This window comes from Leptodactylus fuscus, chromosome 5 (assembly GCF_031893055.1).
Source record: "Leptodactylus fuscus isolate aLepFus1 chromosome 5, aLepFus1.hap2, whole genome shotgun sequence".
In the NCBI taxonomy this organism is placed as follows: Eukaryota; Metazoa; Chordata; class Amphibia; order Anura; family Leptodactylidae; genus Leptodactylus; species Leptodactylus fuscus.
The window spans coordinates 30413287-30431943 of record NC_134269.1 but is presented as its reverse complement, the minus strand read 5'-3'; the positions used below and the strand labels follow the sequence as shown (position 1 = coordinate 30431943).

Sequence of the window (18657 nt, the reverse complement as noted above, 5' to 3'; positions counted from 1 at the left end):
AGCCGCTACCGCTGTGTTTTTGTTTTTTCTTAATAGGCCATTATCGGCTGGAGTTACTCCAGCCGGTAATGGGCCCTATTTACTTACCAATCCTGGCAGGGGCCGGGATCGGTAAATGACGCCACAGGCCCCACAAAGACTATTATTATACTCGAGGGTCTTTTCAGAGCCCAGGAGAGGTAAGAGAACATAAAAAACAGTGTTACTTACCTCTCTGGACTCCAGACAGGCTTCGGGCCTAGTTGTGTGACGTCCCTGATGTCACATGACCAAGCCTGCGTCCCGGGTCATGTGATGTCCCGAACTTCATTGAAGATGGTCAACACCACCGAGGAGTGCAGCGGAGCCAGGGAGAAGTAAGTAACAGTGTTTTTTATGTTGGTATCCCCCTGGGTCTCCGATTATTATACTCTGGGGTCTGAAAAGACCCCAGAGTATAATAATTGTTCATGGGTGTCCCCAGTGGGACATAATACTGTGTGCAGGGGCCACTATGGGGCATAATACTGTGTGCAGGGGCCACTATGGGGGATAATACTGTGTGCAGGGGCCACTATGGGGGATAATACTGTGTGCAGGGGCCACTATGGGGGATAATACTGTGTGCAGGGGCCACTATGGGACATAATACTGTGTGCAGGGGCCACTATGGGGGATAATACTGTGTGCAGGGGCCACTATGGGGGATAATACTGTGTGCAGGGGCCACTATGGGACATAATACTGTCTGCAGGGGCCACTATGGGGCATAATACTGTGTGCAGGGGCCACTATGGGGGATAATACTGTGTGCAGGGGCCACTAAGGAACATAATACTGTGTGCAGGGGCCACTATGGGACATAATACTGTCTGCAGGGGCCACTATGGGGCATAATACTGTGTGCAGGGGCCACTATGGGGCAATAATACTGTGTGCAGGGGCCACTATGGGGGATAATACTGTGTGCAGGGGCCACTATGGGGCATAATACTGTGTGCAGGGGCCACTATGGGGTATAATACTGTGTGCAAGGGTCACTATGGGGCAATAATACTGTGTGCAGGGGCCACTATGGTGCATAATACTGTGTGCAGGGGTCACTATGGGGCAATAATACTGTGTGCAGAGGCCACTATGGGGCAATAATACTGTGTGCAGGGGCCACTATGGGGGATAATACTGTGTGCAGGGGCCACTATGGGACATTATGCTGTGTGAAGGGCCACTATGGGGCAATAATACTATGTGCAGGGGCCACTATGGGGGATAATACTGTGTGCAGGGGCCACTATGGGACATAATACTGTGTGCAGGGGCCACTATGGGGGATAATACTGTGTGCAGGGGTCACTATGGGGCATAATACTGTGTGCAGGGGTCACTATGGGGCAATAATACTGTGTGCAGAGGCCACTATGGGGCAATAATACTGTGTGCAGGGGCCACTATGGGGGATAATACTGTGTGCAGGGGCCACTATGGGGGATAATACTGTGTGCAGGGGCCACTATGGGGGATAATACTGTGTGCAGGGGTCACTATGGGGCATAATACTGTGTGCAGGGGCCACTATGGGGCATAATACTGTGTGCAGGGGCCACTATGGGGCATAATACTGTATGCAGGGGCCACTATGGGACATAATACTGTATGCAGGGGCCACTATGGAGCAATAATACTGTGTGCAGGGGCCACTATGGGGCATAATACTGTGTGCAGGGACCACTATGGGGGATAATACTGTGTGCAGAGGCCACTATGGGGCAATAATACTGTGTGCAGGGGTCACTATGGGGCATAATACTGTGTGCAGGGGACACTATGGGGCATAATACTGTGTGCAGGGGCCACTATGGGACATAATACTGTATGCAGGGGCCACTATGGAGCAATAATACTGTGTGCAGGGGCCACTATGGGGCATAATACTGTTTGCAGGGGCCACTATGGGGGATAATACTGTGTGCAGGGGCCACTATGGGACATAATACTGTATGCAGGGGCCACTATGGAGCAATAATACTGTGTGCAGGGTCCACGATAGATAGATAGATAGATAGATAGATAGATAGATAGATAGATAGATTTTTCTTCTTAGTATCTGCTCTATCTGCTATGAGCTTCTATGTGTTCTTTCTTAATATCTATTACTGTATTATCCATGCTGCTATAACACACTGAATTTCCCCATGGTGGGACTATTGAAGGATTTTCTTCTAGATAGACAAATGCAACTGTCAACAAATACATTCTAAGTATTTAGAAAAAAAAACAGTGCAGAGAGATAAGACCTAGACAGACAAATCCTGAGGTTGGGAACAGTTCACACTTTAAACTTAATGCGATCACTCTTGTAGAGCCTACAATGTATTATCTGACTCTCCCCTTAGAATATTTATCTTTTTGTTAATTCCCTGGTATAGTTTCTGTTTTCCAAAGATTGGAGGACATTACAGATATTTATGTCACCAATAAATGATAACAGCAGAAGTGTGAATTTGTTTTTGGCTCCCTTTGTTTAGGTCAATAGATTATAGGTCGGAGGCGTTAACATGAGTCTTTGATCCAATGGTATATAAGGTTAGAGAAGTCTTCAAGACCTCATTTCTTTCTTGGAGATCTTCTGAACCACATCTCCTCAGAGGCATTGCAGAAGACCTGTGACAAGATGTCTTGGCTGATCTCCATCTTGCACTTCACAGCCGTCTACATGTTTTTTACAATTGCCCCACTACCTGGACTACAAATTAAGATGTTCTTTCAACCTTCAAGACCTGGTTTGAATACTTCATCCAGTCTACAAGAAGGGACCCCCTCCCAGAATGTGAAGCATTCTCCCTTCATGATACAACTCTACCAAGCCATCACCTTGGGAAACGTAACACATCTATCCAGCCTGGAACAGAGAATTCTTCAACAGTCTGACACTATAGTAGGCCTCAAAGCCAAAGGTAAGAACCAAGTCTTTACTAACTATATTGAGATAGTTTTTCATGGGGGTAGATTTAGTAAGCCTAGTATATGGTACACCATTCTTAATAAGGGATTGCATGTGTAGTACAATGTATCTGTAAGGGTGAGGTGTCCCACTCATGGTTGGCCCATTTCTTCCACAATGTGGACCAGATTGGGCCTTGCGCCAAGTGTGTGCCACAATACCACCCTACATACATGCATTGTTCGTGATACGGTGTAGTTATCATTGGAGACTTTAGTATTATGGTGGTTGTCCTTAGTTGCTTGGTTGCTGACCTAGTTTCTTCTGGTTCTCCTCTAGGTTGCTCACAAATGACAAATCACCAGGCACTATTCTTTGATATGTCTTCCATCCCAAGATACAGCGATATACAAATGGCAGAGTTGAGAATGCATCTACCTTCTCCTGAGAAATTCCATGATATGACCTTTGGCATCTATCACAGCAAAGCCGGTAGAGGGAAAGCCTTCCTAGGGTCAACGAAACTTGACTTCAGTAATGACAGAGGTTCCCCTTTGAAGGTCATCAATATCACCAGGATGATACAATCTTATTTCCATAAAGGAGGACCTTCTAATACCAAAGACATGGCGGATGATGGAAGTACCATCAATTATCATGAAAACAGATGCAAGGAGATGTCGATGGACAATTTTGTATTGGTCGTTTCTACCATGGACAACGCTTTAGCTAAACGCCATGGATATCGCAGCCTTCTCCAGACAGTTAAGTCTTCCAAATATGTGCAGACCCCACGGGCCGGCCCTAGGAGATATAGGAAAGTTAGGAATTCAAGACTTGACATGACCACGGCCAACGTTTCCACCAATTTTACAGAAGATGGCAGACCCCTTTGCCGAAGGGTGGACATGATTGTGGACTTTGAAAAGTTTGTATGGGGAGATGAGATTGTCCATCCCAAGAAGTTCAACGCCTTCAGATGTGAAGGAGTTTGTCCTGTTCCTCTGAGCGAGAACTTCCAGCCAACAAACTTTGCTTATATTAAGGTAATTCAATTTTTTTTCTAAATTCTTAGAATTTATTCGTTGACAATTCCATTTGGGTTTTTTTATGGTAAATTTCTCTTGATAATATAAGTAATATTTTTTTTGTTTTTAGAGTTTAGTAAACTTTCACAATCCAGGTACAATGGAGTGTCCCTCGTGTGTCCCAGTGAAGATGAAAGCATTATCAATGCTGATCTACGAAGGTGAAAAGGTGGTCACGCAGCACCATGAAGATCTGGTTGTAGAAGAATGTGGATGTCACTGAGATGACGGAACGTCCATATGTGATAACAGGACATGGTGGACTTCCCAAACGGAAAGCCAAACATAGAAGTGAACCGGGCCTAAGGTACATGATAGTTGTGGGGCCATACTGTGCCAGGACCAAAACTGAATAAGTGCAGCAGATACCTGCTTAATAAACATTGTATTAATATTGTATTCTACTCCTCCAAATTCCTAATGTAATATGCTAATAAATATGTTGCTGAATATTGTATATAGTGAGAGGGTAATAAAATATTGTGTCATTTCTAAGTCCGTCTCTTGTGTGTTTTTCTTTGGTAACGTCAGGACATGTATAAGGTCTCATTCACATGGGGGCATTAGGAACCCAACCCACCCATTGTGGAAAGGTGTTGGTGACTACTGAATATTAGGTTTGTACACAGTCTTAAAGATTAGGTTATCAGTATTTGATTGTAGGGGTCTAGGTGTCAGACATCATCTTAGCATCTTCGGTGCCGGAATTGTTAGAGGCTGGCCCCTCTCCTATTCTGGTGTAAGATAAGATAATCCTTTAATAGATGCAGCTCACTGGGGCCATTGTTATTTAGTGGATGGGGCTGTGGCGCTGCTTCTATTACATGTCCACTAGTAGCTACTTGTACATGGAGGCTGCTAGAACAGGTGATCTATGTGGGGTTCAGGTATCAGACCCCGATAAATTACTTACTGATGACCTGTTCTATGAAATCTTGATTTGGGGTGGGACCCCTTTAACCCCTTCCCGCCGATGGCGTTTTTTGATTTTCGTTTTTGACTCCCCTCCTTCTAAACCCCATAACTTTTTTATTTCTCCGCTCCCAGAGCCATATGAGGTCTTAATTTTTGCGGGACAAATTTCTCTTCATGATGCCGCCATTAATTATTCTGTATAATGTACTGGGAAGCAGGAAAAAAATTCAGAATGGGGTGGATTTGAAGAAAAAATGCATTTCTGCGACTATCTTACGGGCTTTGGTTTTACGGCGTTCACTGTGCAGCCAAAATGACATATCCCCTGTATTCTGCGTTTCGGTACGGTACCAGGGATACCAAATTTATATGGTTTTATTTACATTTTGACCCCTTAAAAAAATCCAAAACTGTGTTAAAATTTTTTTTTCTAAAAGTCGCCATATTCCGACAGCCGTAACTTTTTTTATACGTCAGTGTACGGGGATGTATAGGGCGTCTTTTTTTGCGGGGCTGGGTGTACTTTTTAGTTCTACCATTTTCGGGAAATGCTATTGCTTTGATCACTTTTTATTCAAATTTTTATCAGAATCAAAACAATGAAAAAACGGCGGTTTGGCACTTTTGACTATTTTTGCCGCTACAGCGTTTACCGTACAGGAAAAATATTTTTAGAGATTTGTAGAGCGGGCGATTTTGGACACGGGGATACCTAACATGTATGTGTTTCACAGTTTTTAACTACTTTTATGTGTTCTAGGGAAAGGGGGGGTAATTTGAATTTTTAATCCTTTTTATATATTTTTTTTACTTTTTTTTTTTTTTTGCATTTATTAGACCCCCTAGGGGTGTTGAACCTCAGAGGGTCTGATCACTAATGCAATGCATTACAATGCTAATGCATTGCAAAAAATCATCCTTTCTTTTGCAGGCTGCATAGACTACTTTGTATCCTATTAGGTGCTTTTAAAGGGATTCAATCAATAAAATACAAATTTTTCTCCCTAATACGTAGGAATAGTCTTAAAGGGATTCTACCACTAAAACACTTTTTTTTCTAGTTACCACGTCGGAATAGCCTTTAAAAAGGCTATTCGTCTCTTACCTGTGGAAGTGCTCTCCGCCGCGCCGTTCGTTCAAAATACCGGTTTGTACCGGTATGCCAATTAGTTCTCTCGCAGCGATGGGGGCGTCCCCATCGCAGGAGCAGCGATGGGGGCGTCCCCATTGCAGCTCGAAAACCGACCGCAGCGCCGCCTCTCTGGTCTTCGGTGTCCTCCCCTTGCCTCTTCAGCGTCTGTCGGACGCCTGCGCAGTATGCTCTCTGTTCGGCGAAGCTTGCCGAACGTACTGCGCATGCGCGAAAGTGCGGTCCCAGCCATAGTGCGGGCACCACACTTTCGCGCATGTGCAGTACGTTCGGCAAGCTTCGCCGAACAGAGAGCATACTGCGCAGGCGTCCGACAGACGCTGAAGAGGCAAGGGGAGGACACCGAAGACCAGAGAGGCGGCGCTGCGGTCGGTTTTCGAGCTGCAATGGGGACGCCCCCATCGCTGCGAGAGAACTAATTAGCATACCGGTACAAACCGGTATTTTGAACGAACGGCGCGGCGGAGAGCACTTCCACAGGTAAGAGACGAATAGCCTTTTTAAAGGCTATTCCGATGTGGTAACTAGAAAAAAAAGTGTTTTAGTGGTAGAATCCCTTTAAGAAAGGCTATTCTTCTCCTACCTTTAAATGTCTTCTCCACGCCGTTAGACATGCGCAGACAGTTCTCTTATGGCACCTACCAGTAGCTCTTAAGGGCTCTTCGTCCCTATTTTGCTACCGCACATGTATGACATACACAGCGTACATTTTTCAATTCCATAACATATTCCCTCCACAGACATGCGTGATAGCGCTATTTAGATGCCAGTAAGGCTAACATGAGGTCCTGTTACGGCATTACTCCCTAGATAGTAGGAGGGATGTTTCCATATTTATATTATTATTTTTTTTTAGCTTATTCTGCACTATATGGCATGATTTATGTTATCTCGTGCATCTTAATGTTGTGATTACATATTGCTCTGCATTTTTAATATTTGTATTTTTATATGAATTGAGTGAATTACACGGATTGAATTGAATATTGTATCTCTTATATATATAAAAACCTGTTCTCTATGCACGACCAAACAACTGGACCAATCTCCAACAAATTTGGCACACAGACACAATAGGTGTCCGGGAAGGTTTTAGACCGGGCACCAACTCTCTCGGATGTACAGTTGCTGAGATACAGTATTTCCAAAACAATGACCTGCATTAGCCAATACAAACCTGCAAGTCTTTCACTCATATTCCAACTGCCATACACACGGTCACTCCACAAGCACACTGCATTACTCCAGGTGTATCCAACACTGATATTTATATCCAAACTGAGATACACCAGAGGATTAGATACACAGCTCAGCACACATATAGTATTAGATACACAGCTCAGTAAACAGCATCTCAAAGCAGAGGATTAGATACACAGCTCAGCACACATATAGTATTAGATACACAGCTCAGTAAACAGCATCTCAAATCAGAGGATTAGAAACACAGCTCAGCACACATATAGTATTAGATACACAGCTCAGCACACAGTAGCACACGGCAGAGGATTAGATACACAGCTCAGCATACACCACCACACATCAGAAGATTAGATACACAGCTCAGCAGACACAATCACACATAGAGTTTTAACTCTAGATTTCCAGAACAACCCAGCCATTTTTCTTCACTGTTGTATATTGGCTTTCAAGGGGCAGGGTGCTGTGGATGACACTGTTACATAAGGTCACATACACACAGCTTTACTCCAGGTATGCATAACAACCGATTGCAGGTTTTTTACTGATATCCAAACTGAGATACACATGATGCTTATGGACACACACCTAAATGAAACACAAAATACACCAGTACAAAACTGGCCAATTCTTATGGGGCCACTACACAACCAAAAAATGAAATATACCCGTGCAAACCCGGGTCCTCCTGCTAGCATATATATATATTATATATATATCTTACCTAAACCCTCATGTGCCCAGTTTGGCCTGGCGTGTGTGCGTTCCCTCCCGCCTTCTGCCATAGCTGCTGAACATCTATGTTAGTAGGGTCGGTTCCTATATTCTTCTTTTCTTGAGACATGCTCTGCTTACACTAGACTTACATCTTAATGCAGATCATCCAGTTTTATCAACTTTGCTCAGTGAACATTACAGTCAAATCCATTGAAGAACCAGAAGAAATAAAAAAACAATCCATCTGATGATGGGAATAATGAGAGACCCGTATCCCGAAGGGACCCCACTGATATAATGAGGACTGTCGGGTGTTCATTTTTTACTTGAAATTTCAGGATTAAAAATATTTGGCTTTCTTCACTTTTTTATCTGCCAATTTCTGACCAAATGGACACCTGATACAGATGTGAACATAGTCTTAGACTTTGTATAGACTGTGTATATTGGTAACCAATGGCCCACTCCTTGCACACCGGCTTTATTTTGCTTTTAGACATGGTAGCTTCTTCATACAATACTTTTCAATTCTGATATTCTTAAACCAACAAGAATGGATGGATGTGTCTAAATATAAATCCTTCACTTTATATAATTATTATAATACTATTGTAAATTAAAGGGGTTGTCCATGACTTTCGAACACTTGGAAGAAGCCAGGGAAACGATCAATAGCCACAGGTAAGGCGTCACCTACATACATGACCAGTTCATTTCCTTAGACTTCCACCATCACAGTCACCAGGGTTCAGCGGACCGGGTAGTGATGAAGGACAACAGAGTGCCAGCGACAGGTCATTATTTTTTAGATTTACCCTTCCTGGTTTTCCGAAATTCCTGGACAACCCCTTTAAAGATTTTCCTATAGAAGCCAGACCGTGTTTCACGGTAGTCACATCTGTAGACGTTATGTTCTGGGTTAAGCTCTACAAGTATCAATGATGTATAAAATGTATCATTTATAGTTCACTTTATACTTAGATTCACCAAGTTAGCCACTTGGTTACTTCAACATTGATATGGCTAAACACGATGAATAGGTACAGTACATTCGTAGAAGAAAAAACTATCGGACGAATGATCTGAAGATCCGCCAAGCTATTGTAATTTATATACCGAAGGCTCGGACACTTCCACATAAGGTTGTTGAGAACAGTCTACATGTAAAATTCGGGCATGGGCTTTTCTTTTTGGACACTTGTAACTTGCGGCATGCCTATGTATAACATGAATTGACATAAATATATATTTGAGGTCAACGTGATGAATAATATATAAGGTGAGGGGTCAATACTGTAGATCTGGGATCGAACTAGTCCACCATTTATGAAACAAGGCATAACAAGTATGTCATCTCCTCCTTGACGTTTAGCTAGTACTCCGCCAACCAATCTGACCCAAGGACTCCAATGCATATGTATGATCTAGTAAACAAGTATCTCTTATCTCCTTCTTGTACTTGCCAACTAGGCCTCCCTTATCTATAAGATAAGAGAGTGGAGACGGCTCCAAACACATTAGATGGTCAATAGATCTTGTCAACATTGGATAGGCCAAGACACTTGGCCATTTGTACACTACATTTCGGTCTTCACCTCCTTTGCTCCAGCAGTCTCTGATTTTCCGAGGTCGGTTTCGGGGGTTATAGTGTTAGCTGCTTGTTCACCTCTCCGATGGATTCTCTGATGTTTAATAAGAGTAGAACAATCTGTAAAACTTCGTCCACATTCCTTACACGTGTAAGGCTTTTCCCCCGTGTGAATTCTTTGGTGTTTCACCAAGGTCGAACTATCTGTAAAGCACTTTCCACAGACCTTACAAGAATATGGCCTCTCCCCGGTGTGGATTCTTTGGTGTTTGATTAAGGTTGAGTTGTCTATGAAGCTTTTGCTGCAGTGGTTGCACACATAGGGCCGCTCTCCCGTGTGTATCCTCTGGTGTTTGACCAAGGTCGAGCTATCGGTAAAGCTTTTACCACACACCGTACACGGGAAGGGTTTCTCTCCGGTGTGGAAGCGCTGATGGACAATGAGGTGGGAGTTACAGGAGAAGCATTTGCCGCATACTGTGCATGTGTATGGCTTCTCTCCTGTGTGGGTTCTCTGATGCTTCACCAGGGTTGACCTGGCTGCAAAGTTCCTCCCACAAAGAATACAGGCAAATGGTTTTTCACCCGTATGAGTCCTCTGGTGTTTGACCAGAGATGAACTGTCAATAAAACTTTTGTCACATTGTAGGCAAGCAAATGGTTTGTCCCCGGTATGAGTCCTCTGGTGCTTGACCATAGCTGACTTCTTCGTATACCGGTTTCCGCAGGTCATGCACATAAATGGTTTCTCACCGGTGTGTACGCGTTGGTGTATCACTAGGGTTGAGCTGTCCGTGAAGCTCTTTCCACATTCCCGGCACACAAATGGTCGTTCTCCAGTGTGAGTTCTCAGATGGACAATAAGATGCGAGTTACAAGAATAGGTCTTTCCACACTCCTTACACGCGTAGGGCTTCTCTCCAGTGTGACTCCTACGATGGACTACGAGGGTCGAGTTCTCGGTGAACCTCTTCCCGCATTCGGTGCATTCAAATGACTTTTCCCCTGTGTGGATCCTTTGATGTTTCACAAGGTTTGACCGGTCGGTAAAACTTTTCCCGCACTCGACGCAAGTGAAGGCCTTTTCCCGGGTGTGAATACGATGATGTTTTACTAGATTTGACCGGTCTGTAAAGCTTTTCCCACAAACTGTGCACGTGAAAGGCTTCTCGCCGGTGTGAATCCTCTCGTGCTTCACGAGAGACGGGCGGTCCGTGAAACATTTTTCACAGTATGAACAAGAGTAAGGTCTCTCACCGGCATGAATCCTTTGGTGTATGACAAGGTGTGAGTTATAGGAGAAAGTCTTCCCGCACACAGTACAAGCATGGGACTTCTGCCCCGTATGGGTCTTCTGGTGCTTAACAAAAAGTGCGCTATCTGTAAAGCTCTTTCCGCAGTCTATACATAGATAAGTGGTGACTTCTACTAGAGTTCCAGTTCTGGGATCTATGGAGTTGAAAATGTTGTAGCAGTTGTCCACCATTCTTGTGTAGGTCATCTCAGAGTGGTCTTGAAGGTTGTAAACATACTTTTCTGGCGGTCTCTTATCCGTTTCTTGATTTGACGTTGTGCATGGTTCTCCGGACTCGCGTATCGTTACGATTTCTGTAGGGAATAAAACACAAAATGAGATGACTGACAATAATAGAATAGATACAAAAGTCAGCTTTACAGAGGACCTTCTGTACAAGCAACGCCAATAGCGCTGTACAGTGTGAGCGGGGAGGAAAGCCCCCTCCCTCCGCTCACAGTGCTGGTCCATAGACGAGTATTATCAGGAGGGGTGGGGGCGTTCCTCTCCGCTCACACTGAACATTGCGATAGGCGCTGCTGTTAAGAAGGACGTTCCTGACAGAGTGTCAGGAACGCCCTTCTGACTGTAAAGAGCTATGGTACCGGGACCAATAGCTCTTTACCCGGGGCACAGATCGGGAAAGCCGACAGTGTGCTGAATTCAGCAGTATATAGAACTGCCTGTGCCCCAAACCATGAAAAGTCCTCTTTAATATTCTCACATGTGGCCCACCATCCACAATATGGTGTGACATAAGGCTGGGAGGGTTAAAAATCAATAAAATAACCAAAAGCGAACATCAACCTGGTTATTTCAGTTCAGTTATTACAATATTTGAGAGGTTCTACCTGCAGTTTGGACCGGACTGTACTGCTATGAGTTGTCTTCAGTCCCCAGAGTATAATAAGCAGAGGCCCAGGGGAGGTGATCAAACATAAAAAACAGTATTACTCACCTCTCCTGGGCTCTGGCGTGGCTCCCTGTTCTCTTCATCACTTCTGCCTGATGTCAGGGACTGCAGAGACCTGTGATTGGGCTTCAGCTGGTCACGTGGCATCAGTACGCAAAGACGCAAGCATCATGACGAAGATCTGAAGACAGCAGAGAGTTGCACCGGAGCCCAGGAGAGGTGAGTAACACTGTTTTTATGTTTGATCACCTCCCTGGGACCTCTGCTTATTATACTCTTGGGTCTCTTCCACTCCAGTTCTGGTTTGGCCATGTCTGTTTGAAAGAATCCACCGGACAAACTTTGCGAGGCTCGCCCAACACATACTTGTACTGTAAAAGGGGAGTGACCTAAATAATTGCCATTAATTGTAATCAAGGTAAAATGCCCGACTTATCACCATTCTTATTTAGGCCATCATTGTCCAGTCCCAGTGTGACACATACATTTACCTTTACTGGATTCTTCATCCAATACTGTGGTGTTCAGTCTTCCATTCTTTGAGGAGTGTTCACCTTCATCATACATGGCAGGAGTCTGCAGAGGAATAGTAATGTTAATTTTAATATTAATGAATCCCACCCCCTTCCTTGGTGTTCTATCTACTGCCCCCCAGCACTTTCTCAAGATGGCTATGTCTTGTTCATTCTATACAGTATAATGGAGCAAAGGGTTACAAATGTGACAGTGACCGTGACCGGGCCGCAGCTCTACTGGGTATGTAACAAGGGAAACAATAACTTCTTATTAAGTTTGTCGAAATAATTATATGAAATCTGGAGTAAAAGGCTACACACAGGCATGACATATCTATGAAGCTGATGCCTGGTTCAGATCTGCGTTTGGGAAATCCGCATGGGGACCGCCCGTACGGAATACTGAACGTATTGACAAGGGGTGAGCAGTGAAAACACACGGACCCCATAGACTATAATCGAGTCATGTGGACGGGAAAGTAGATCATGAAGTACTTTTCTGTCCAGAGACCGCGCGGAAAGCACACGGGCCCCACTATAGTCTACGGGGTCCGTGTGCTTTCATAAGCTCACCACTTGCCAATGCGTTCGTTGGTCCGTTCTGGGAGGGGGGGAGGGATGGGGAGGTCCCCAAGCGGAACAGATTACCGAACGCAGAAGTCAACCAGGCCTGAGGATTTAATGCTCTGGCCTAAATGATCTCCAATGCACAAACCAAACCTCACCTCACTGCTTTCTTGTGAGTTCTCCATCTCAGACATCTTGTCCTCGGCAGAGCTGGGATCACATTTCGACATCTTGAAAGATTTTACAAGACTGGTGGCCGGAGCTACAAGCAGAAAATGCACAAGTTGACATCTAAGTTTGGAGCCCAAATAATTTAGTCGTCCATTTAACCTAGAAGACTTCAGCTTGGTTGTACAAACCCTTGACTGTCATGGCACGTGACTCTTCCACCCACTGTAAGATTTCTATCTTAGGCTGAGGCCCCACATTATGATAATGCAGATTTTTTTTTTTTTTTGTGGATTTTGTAGCAGTTTTTTGAGCCAATACCAAGAGTGACTACAAAAGGAATGGGCAATATATAGGAAGTTCTTAGGAGTCTCCCTTCTGCTCATTCCACTCCTGACTTTGACTCAAAAAAACGCAGCAAAATCTGCAACAAAAAAAACGGAAGGTGAGGTGGTTACACTGTGTATATACCATATAGATGCAATGGTGACATTTGGTGACAATGTGAAGTACAAGTATCCATATACATTATATGACATGTGAGTATATACATCAAATATAGATAGAACTGACTAACTGACAGGTATCAGAGTCTCCCGACACCTCTGATGACATACGTAGGTGAACTGATGGACTGAGATATATTGGGGCTACAGTACATGAGTATGTGGGGATGTGAGGAATAGCTGACCATTCAGATGACAGCTACAATGTATGAGCACCTAGTAGTATATATATATACCTAGCGCAGTACCGTACATTGTATATACCTAGCACAGTACCGTACATTGTACAGTCACGGCCAAAAGTTTTGTTTTAAATTCTTATTTTATTAGTTTTCAAAGAAAATAAGAACAATCATCCGTACACATACAATAGGTATACATCGATAAAAGAAATTTCGAAGCAGAATAATTCAACTTGATAACAACCAATGAGGAAAATAAAGGTCGTAAAAGCAAATGCAATTTCAAAAGTATAACTTTGATTAACTCTACAATCTCGAATTATGAATCAAAGAACAAAGTAACAAGTAACAATGTTGTAAGTCAGTGAGTAGGATCACTTAAGGCCAAGGGAAGTGAAAGAACAAAGGAGGGGTGGACGCGGGAATGGAGAGATAGAAGAGTAAAAGAAAAGAGAAAGGACAGCAGTAGACTAGCCTCGCTCCAGGCCAGTATCAGTTTGGAGGGGTGGAGATGGCCAAAAGTTTTGAGAATGATACAAATATTAATTTTTACAAAGTCTACTGCTTCAGTTTTTCTAATGGCAATTTGCATATACTCCAGAATGTTATAAAGAGTGATCAGCTTAACAGCAATTACTTGCAAAGTCAATATTTGCCTAGAAAATTAACTTTATCCCCCAAAACACATTTCAACATCATTGCAGCCCCGCCTTAAAAGGACCAGCTAACATCGTTTCAGTGATTGCTCCATTAACACAGGTGTGGGTGTTGATGAGGACAAGGCTGGAGATCAATCTGTCATGATTAAGTAAGAATGACACCAATGGACACTTTAAAAGGAGGCTGGTGCTTGGCATCATTGTTTCTCTTCTGTTATCCATCGTATAGCATCGTCAAGAACTTCAAGGAGAGAGGTTCCATTGTTGGCAAAAAGGCTCCAGGGCACCCAAGAAAGACCAGCAAGTGCCAGGACCATCTCTTAAAAGTGTTTCAGCTGCGGGATCGGGCTACCAGCAGTGCAGAGCTTGCTCAGGAATGGCAGCAGGCAGGTGTGAGTGCATCTGCACGCACTGTGAGGTGGAGACTCTTGGAGCAAGGCCTGGTCTCAAGGAGGGCAGCAAAGAAGCCACTTCTCTCCAGAAAAAACATCAGGGACAGACTGATATTCTGCAAAAGGTACAGGGAGTGGACTGCTGAGGACTGGGGTAAAGTCATTTTCTCTGATGAATCCCCTTTTCGATTGTTTGGGACATCTGGAAAACAGCTTATTCGGAGAAGACGAGGTGAGCGCTACCACCAGTCTTGTCTCATGCCAACTGTAAAGCATCCTGAAACCATTCATGTGTGGGGTTGCTTCTCAGCCAAGGGAATCGGCTCTCTCACAGTCTTGCCTAAAAACACAGCCATGAATAAAGAATGGTACCAGAATGTCCTCCAACATCAACTTCTCCCAACCGTCCTAGAGCAGTTTGGCCATCAACAATGCCTTTTCCAGCATGATGGAGCACCTTGCCATAAAGCAAAGGTGATAACTAAATGGCTCAGGGAACAAAACATAGAGATTTTGGGTCCATGGCCTGGAAACTCCCCAGATCTTAATCCCATTGACAACTTGTGGTCAATCATCAAGAGACGGGTGGACAAACAAAAACCTACAAATTCTGACAAAATGCAAGCATTGATTGTGCAAGAATGGACTGCTATCAGTCAGGATTTGGTCCAGAAGTTGATTGAGAGCATGCCAGGGAGAGGTCCTGAAGAAGAAGGGTCAACACTGCAAATATTGACTTGATGCATTAACTCATTCTAACTGTCAATATAAGCTTTTGTTACTCATAATATGATTGCAATTCTATTTCTGTATGTGATAAAAACATCTGACAAACACACATAAAAACCAGAGGGCAGCAGATCATGTGAAAATAGAAGATTTGTGTCATTCTCAAAACTTATGGCCATGACTGTATATACCTAGCACAGTACCGTACATTGTATAGCGGCTCTACTTGATACTGCAGTTCAACCCCACTCATTTGAAAGGGACCGAGATGCAAAAAGGCCATGTGACCAACTATAGTGACGTTACTGACCTATGACGCATGCACTACTATGGCTTCACACAGCTGATCAGTCGGGTTTCCAGGTGTGGGACTTACACCGATCTGATATTCATGACCCATCCTAAGAATAAGTCATACATTTTTAACTCCCAGAAAACCCTCTGGTCTGGGATCTGCAGAATTTAGAGGTATAGGGTCAGATTTTTAGGAGACTGGTATGGGGTCTGATAACTAGTCTAGTAATCTGCAATTAAGGGTCTGGTCTTGGATCTGATGCATGTAATGTTCTGCTCGGGGATCTATTGCATGTAAGGGCCTGGTCCAGGATTTGTTCCATGTAAGCAGGGGCGGATCCAGGGCCAGGCGAGTCGAGCAACTAGCTAGTTAGACGGGACCCGAGGACATCGCTGGAAGAGGAGGCGTGGCTGAAGATGACATCAGACCCTGAATGCCCGCCCACTGTGCACGTTTGGCAAGTTGAACATGTTCTGTTTTAGGGTTTTATTTTAAAACGGTGGGGTAGTTAATTATAACTTTACCAGTTGGGGTAGATATATCTTTACCGATGCCCGAATAGCCTTTTTAAAGGCTATTCACGCATATGTGGGGCTCTATCAGCATAATTTTGCTGATAGAGCCCCTTTAAGCTCAACCAGCCCATAAGCAAGCAAAGAGTAAAAGAGACATAGAAATCTGTTATATTGAAATTTCTCACTCCGAAATTATTGCGTCAGTGTGAAATACTTAAAGAAGCACACAAAAAATGGGCCGGGCGAGCCAGCGGGGGCCCTGCGGTCCGGACCCAACCGAAAAACGCAGGTCAGTTAGAAGCACAACCCCTTAACCAGCCCCATAAGCAAGCAAAGAGTGAATCAATATGAAATACTTAAAGGGGCTCTATCAGCAAAATCATGCTGCTAGAGCCCCACATATATGTGAATAGCCTTTAAAAAGGCCATTCAGGCACCGGTAAAGTTATATTAAACTACCCCCCCCCCCCCCCGTTTTAAAATAATAACTTAAAAAAGAATGTGATCTACTTACGCATCGTGCACGTTGGGCGGGCATTCAGGGTGTGTCTCCATCTTCGTCCACGCCTCTTCTTCCTCCGATGTCCTCCGGTCCCGTCCTCCTCTGGCGGTTGCGAATGGACGTTGATAAAAAAAAAATAGCCTGGGCGCATGTGCAGTAGCCGTAGTAGAAGCCGCATGCTACTGCGCATGCGCCCAGGCCATTTTTTTTATATCAGTGTCCGTTTGCGAGCGCCGGAGGAGGACGGGACCGGAGGACATCAGAGGAAGAAGAGGCGTGGACGAAGATGAAGACACACCCTGAATGCCCGCCCAGCGTGCACAATGCGTAAGTAGATCACATTCTTTTTTAGGTTATTATTTTAAAACTGGGGGTAGTTTAATATAACATTTACGGTGCCTGAATAGCCTTTTTAAAGGCTATTCACACATATGTGGGGCTCTAGCAGCATGATTTTGCTGATAGAGCCCCTTTAAATAAAACCACAATCCGGTATTTATTGTTATTTTTTTTTGTAGAGACCTCCTGGGCCCAAAGCGGCTAGAATTGAATATAGAATGCATTTTTAGGGCTAGTTCTTTCAAAAAATCCTGGGGGTGGGGTGGGACCCACAGACCCTCCATTCCCCTGGGGGGTATTCCATACCGGTAAGTAGGGCCCCACAGAAGTCAATTGCCCAGGGCCCCACAAAGCCTGGTTCTGCCACTGCATGTAAGGTTCTGATTTGGGATCTGTTGCATGTAAACGTCTGGTCCTGGATCTGATGCATGTAATGTTCTGGTCTGGGATCCGTTGCACGTAAGGGTCTGGTCTCGGATCTGTTGTATGTAAGGGTCTGATCCGAGATCTGTTGTATATGTCCAGGATCTGTTGCATTCAGGGGTCTGGAATCCGTTGGGATCTGTTCTGGTGTCTAATGCATTCTGAGATCTGGTTTAGGGTTTTATAGATTTAGGGGTTTGGTTTTGGGTTTTATATATTTTGGGGTCTGGTCTAGGTTTTATGAATTTAGGAGTCAGATGAATTTCAGGCTCTGGTCTGATGTGTAATATATTTTGGGGTCTGGTATTTGATGAATTTAGGAACCTTAGTTGGTGGTCTCAAAAATGGTATATATATATACTAGTCATATACCGGTAATAGTACGCCACAGACCACCAAATACATGACAGCTGTACAGGGGTCACAAACTTAGTTGACTCCACTAGTTCCAGTCGTATTTTACAAGTGTATTCCGGTTTCATCAAACATAATAAAAGTCTCTGAATAGCGCTTTGGGCAACAATTCCTGACATCAGGTAAGATCTCTGCTTGCTGTCACTGAATGGGATGATGTGTGTTCACCTACACACCAGCAGTACTGCACTATGATCAGCAGGGGGCGCTGTGTGTGTTCTTAGTACATTTGGGGGGTCTGCATGTCACCCCTAAACCATGCACAAGTCTTGGTATGTATGGCCCTATGTGATATAACGCCATCTGTACTTATAAGAAGATTTAATGTGGAGTATGATTGGTACCTGTGCACACAATGCGGCACAGGACGCAGCTGCTGCGTTTCTCCCTTACCTGCTACAGCCGCAGCCTTTGTGTGGGAAGGGGAAAGGGCTGTGGCCGGAAGTCTGGATTCTGATTGGCTGCTGCGCCCCGTGACGTAATCGATGAGCCTCACACACGGGAGTTGTAGTTCTGCCACAGGCCGTGCTCTCCTCTCATTGGCTAATACCGGGCTTAGAACTTCAAATCCCATCATGCTCTGGGGTTCTTTCGGGCTCAACGTATACGTCACTTCCGCTTATTCACGCCTTATGGGAATTGTAGTTCTTTATTACAGGAGGACCA

The 18657-nt window shown here is 44.2% G+C and overlaps 2 protein-coding genes across 3 annotated transcripts; one reads left to right on the top strand and one right to left on the bottom strand.

The window, feature by feature from the left end:
- The first annotated feature begins 2650 nt into the window (after positions 1-2650).
- On the top strand, positions 2651-4231 carry LOC142202888 (nodal homolog 2-A-like). Its single transcript, XM_075273239.1, has 3 exons — positions 2651-2933; positions 3260-3966; positions 4079-4231. The coding sequence occupies exons 1-3, from the start codon at positions 2651-2653 to the stop codon at positions 4229-4231; spliced, it is 1143 nt and encodes a 380-aa protein (XP_075129340.1).
- Positions 4232-7890: 3659 nt separating this feature from the next.
- LOC142202565 (uncharacterized) lies at positions 7891-18420 on the bottom strand. 2 transcript variants are annotated; one of them, XM_075272736.1, is made up of 4 exons: positions 18385-18420; positions 13026-13129; positions 12277-12361; positions 7891-11186 (listed from the first exon to the last, which is right to left on the bottom strand). In XM_075272736.1, exons 2-4 carry the CDS (start codon positions 13095-13097, stop codon positions 9568-9570), a joined length of 1776 nt encoding a protein of 591 aa, XP_075128837.1. In that variant the 5' UTR covers positions 13098-13129; positions 18385-18420; the 3' UTR covers positions 7891-9567. The 2 variants fall into 2 exon arrangements, with proteins under 2 accessions (XP_075128837.1, XP_075128838.1); XM_075272737.1 differs by lacking the exons at positions 13026-13129; positions 18385-18420 and having other exon boundaries at positions 12271-12363.
- Positions 18421-18657: the final 237 nt, after the last annotated feature.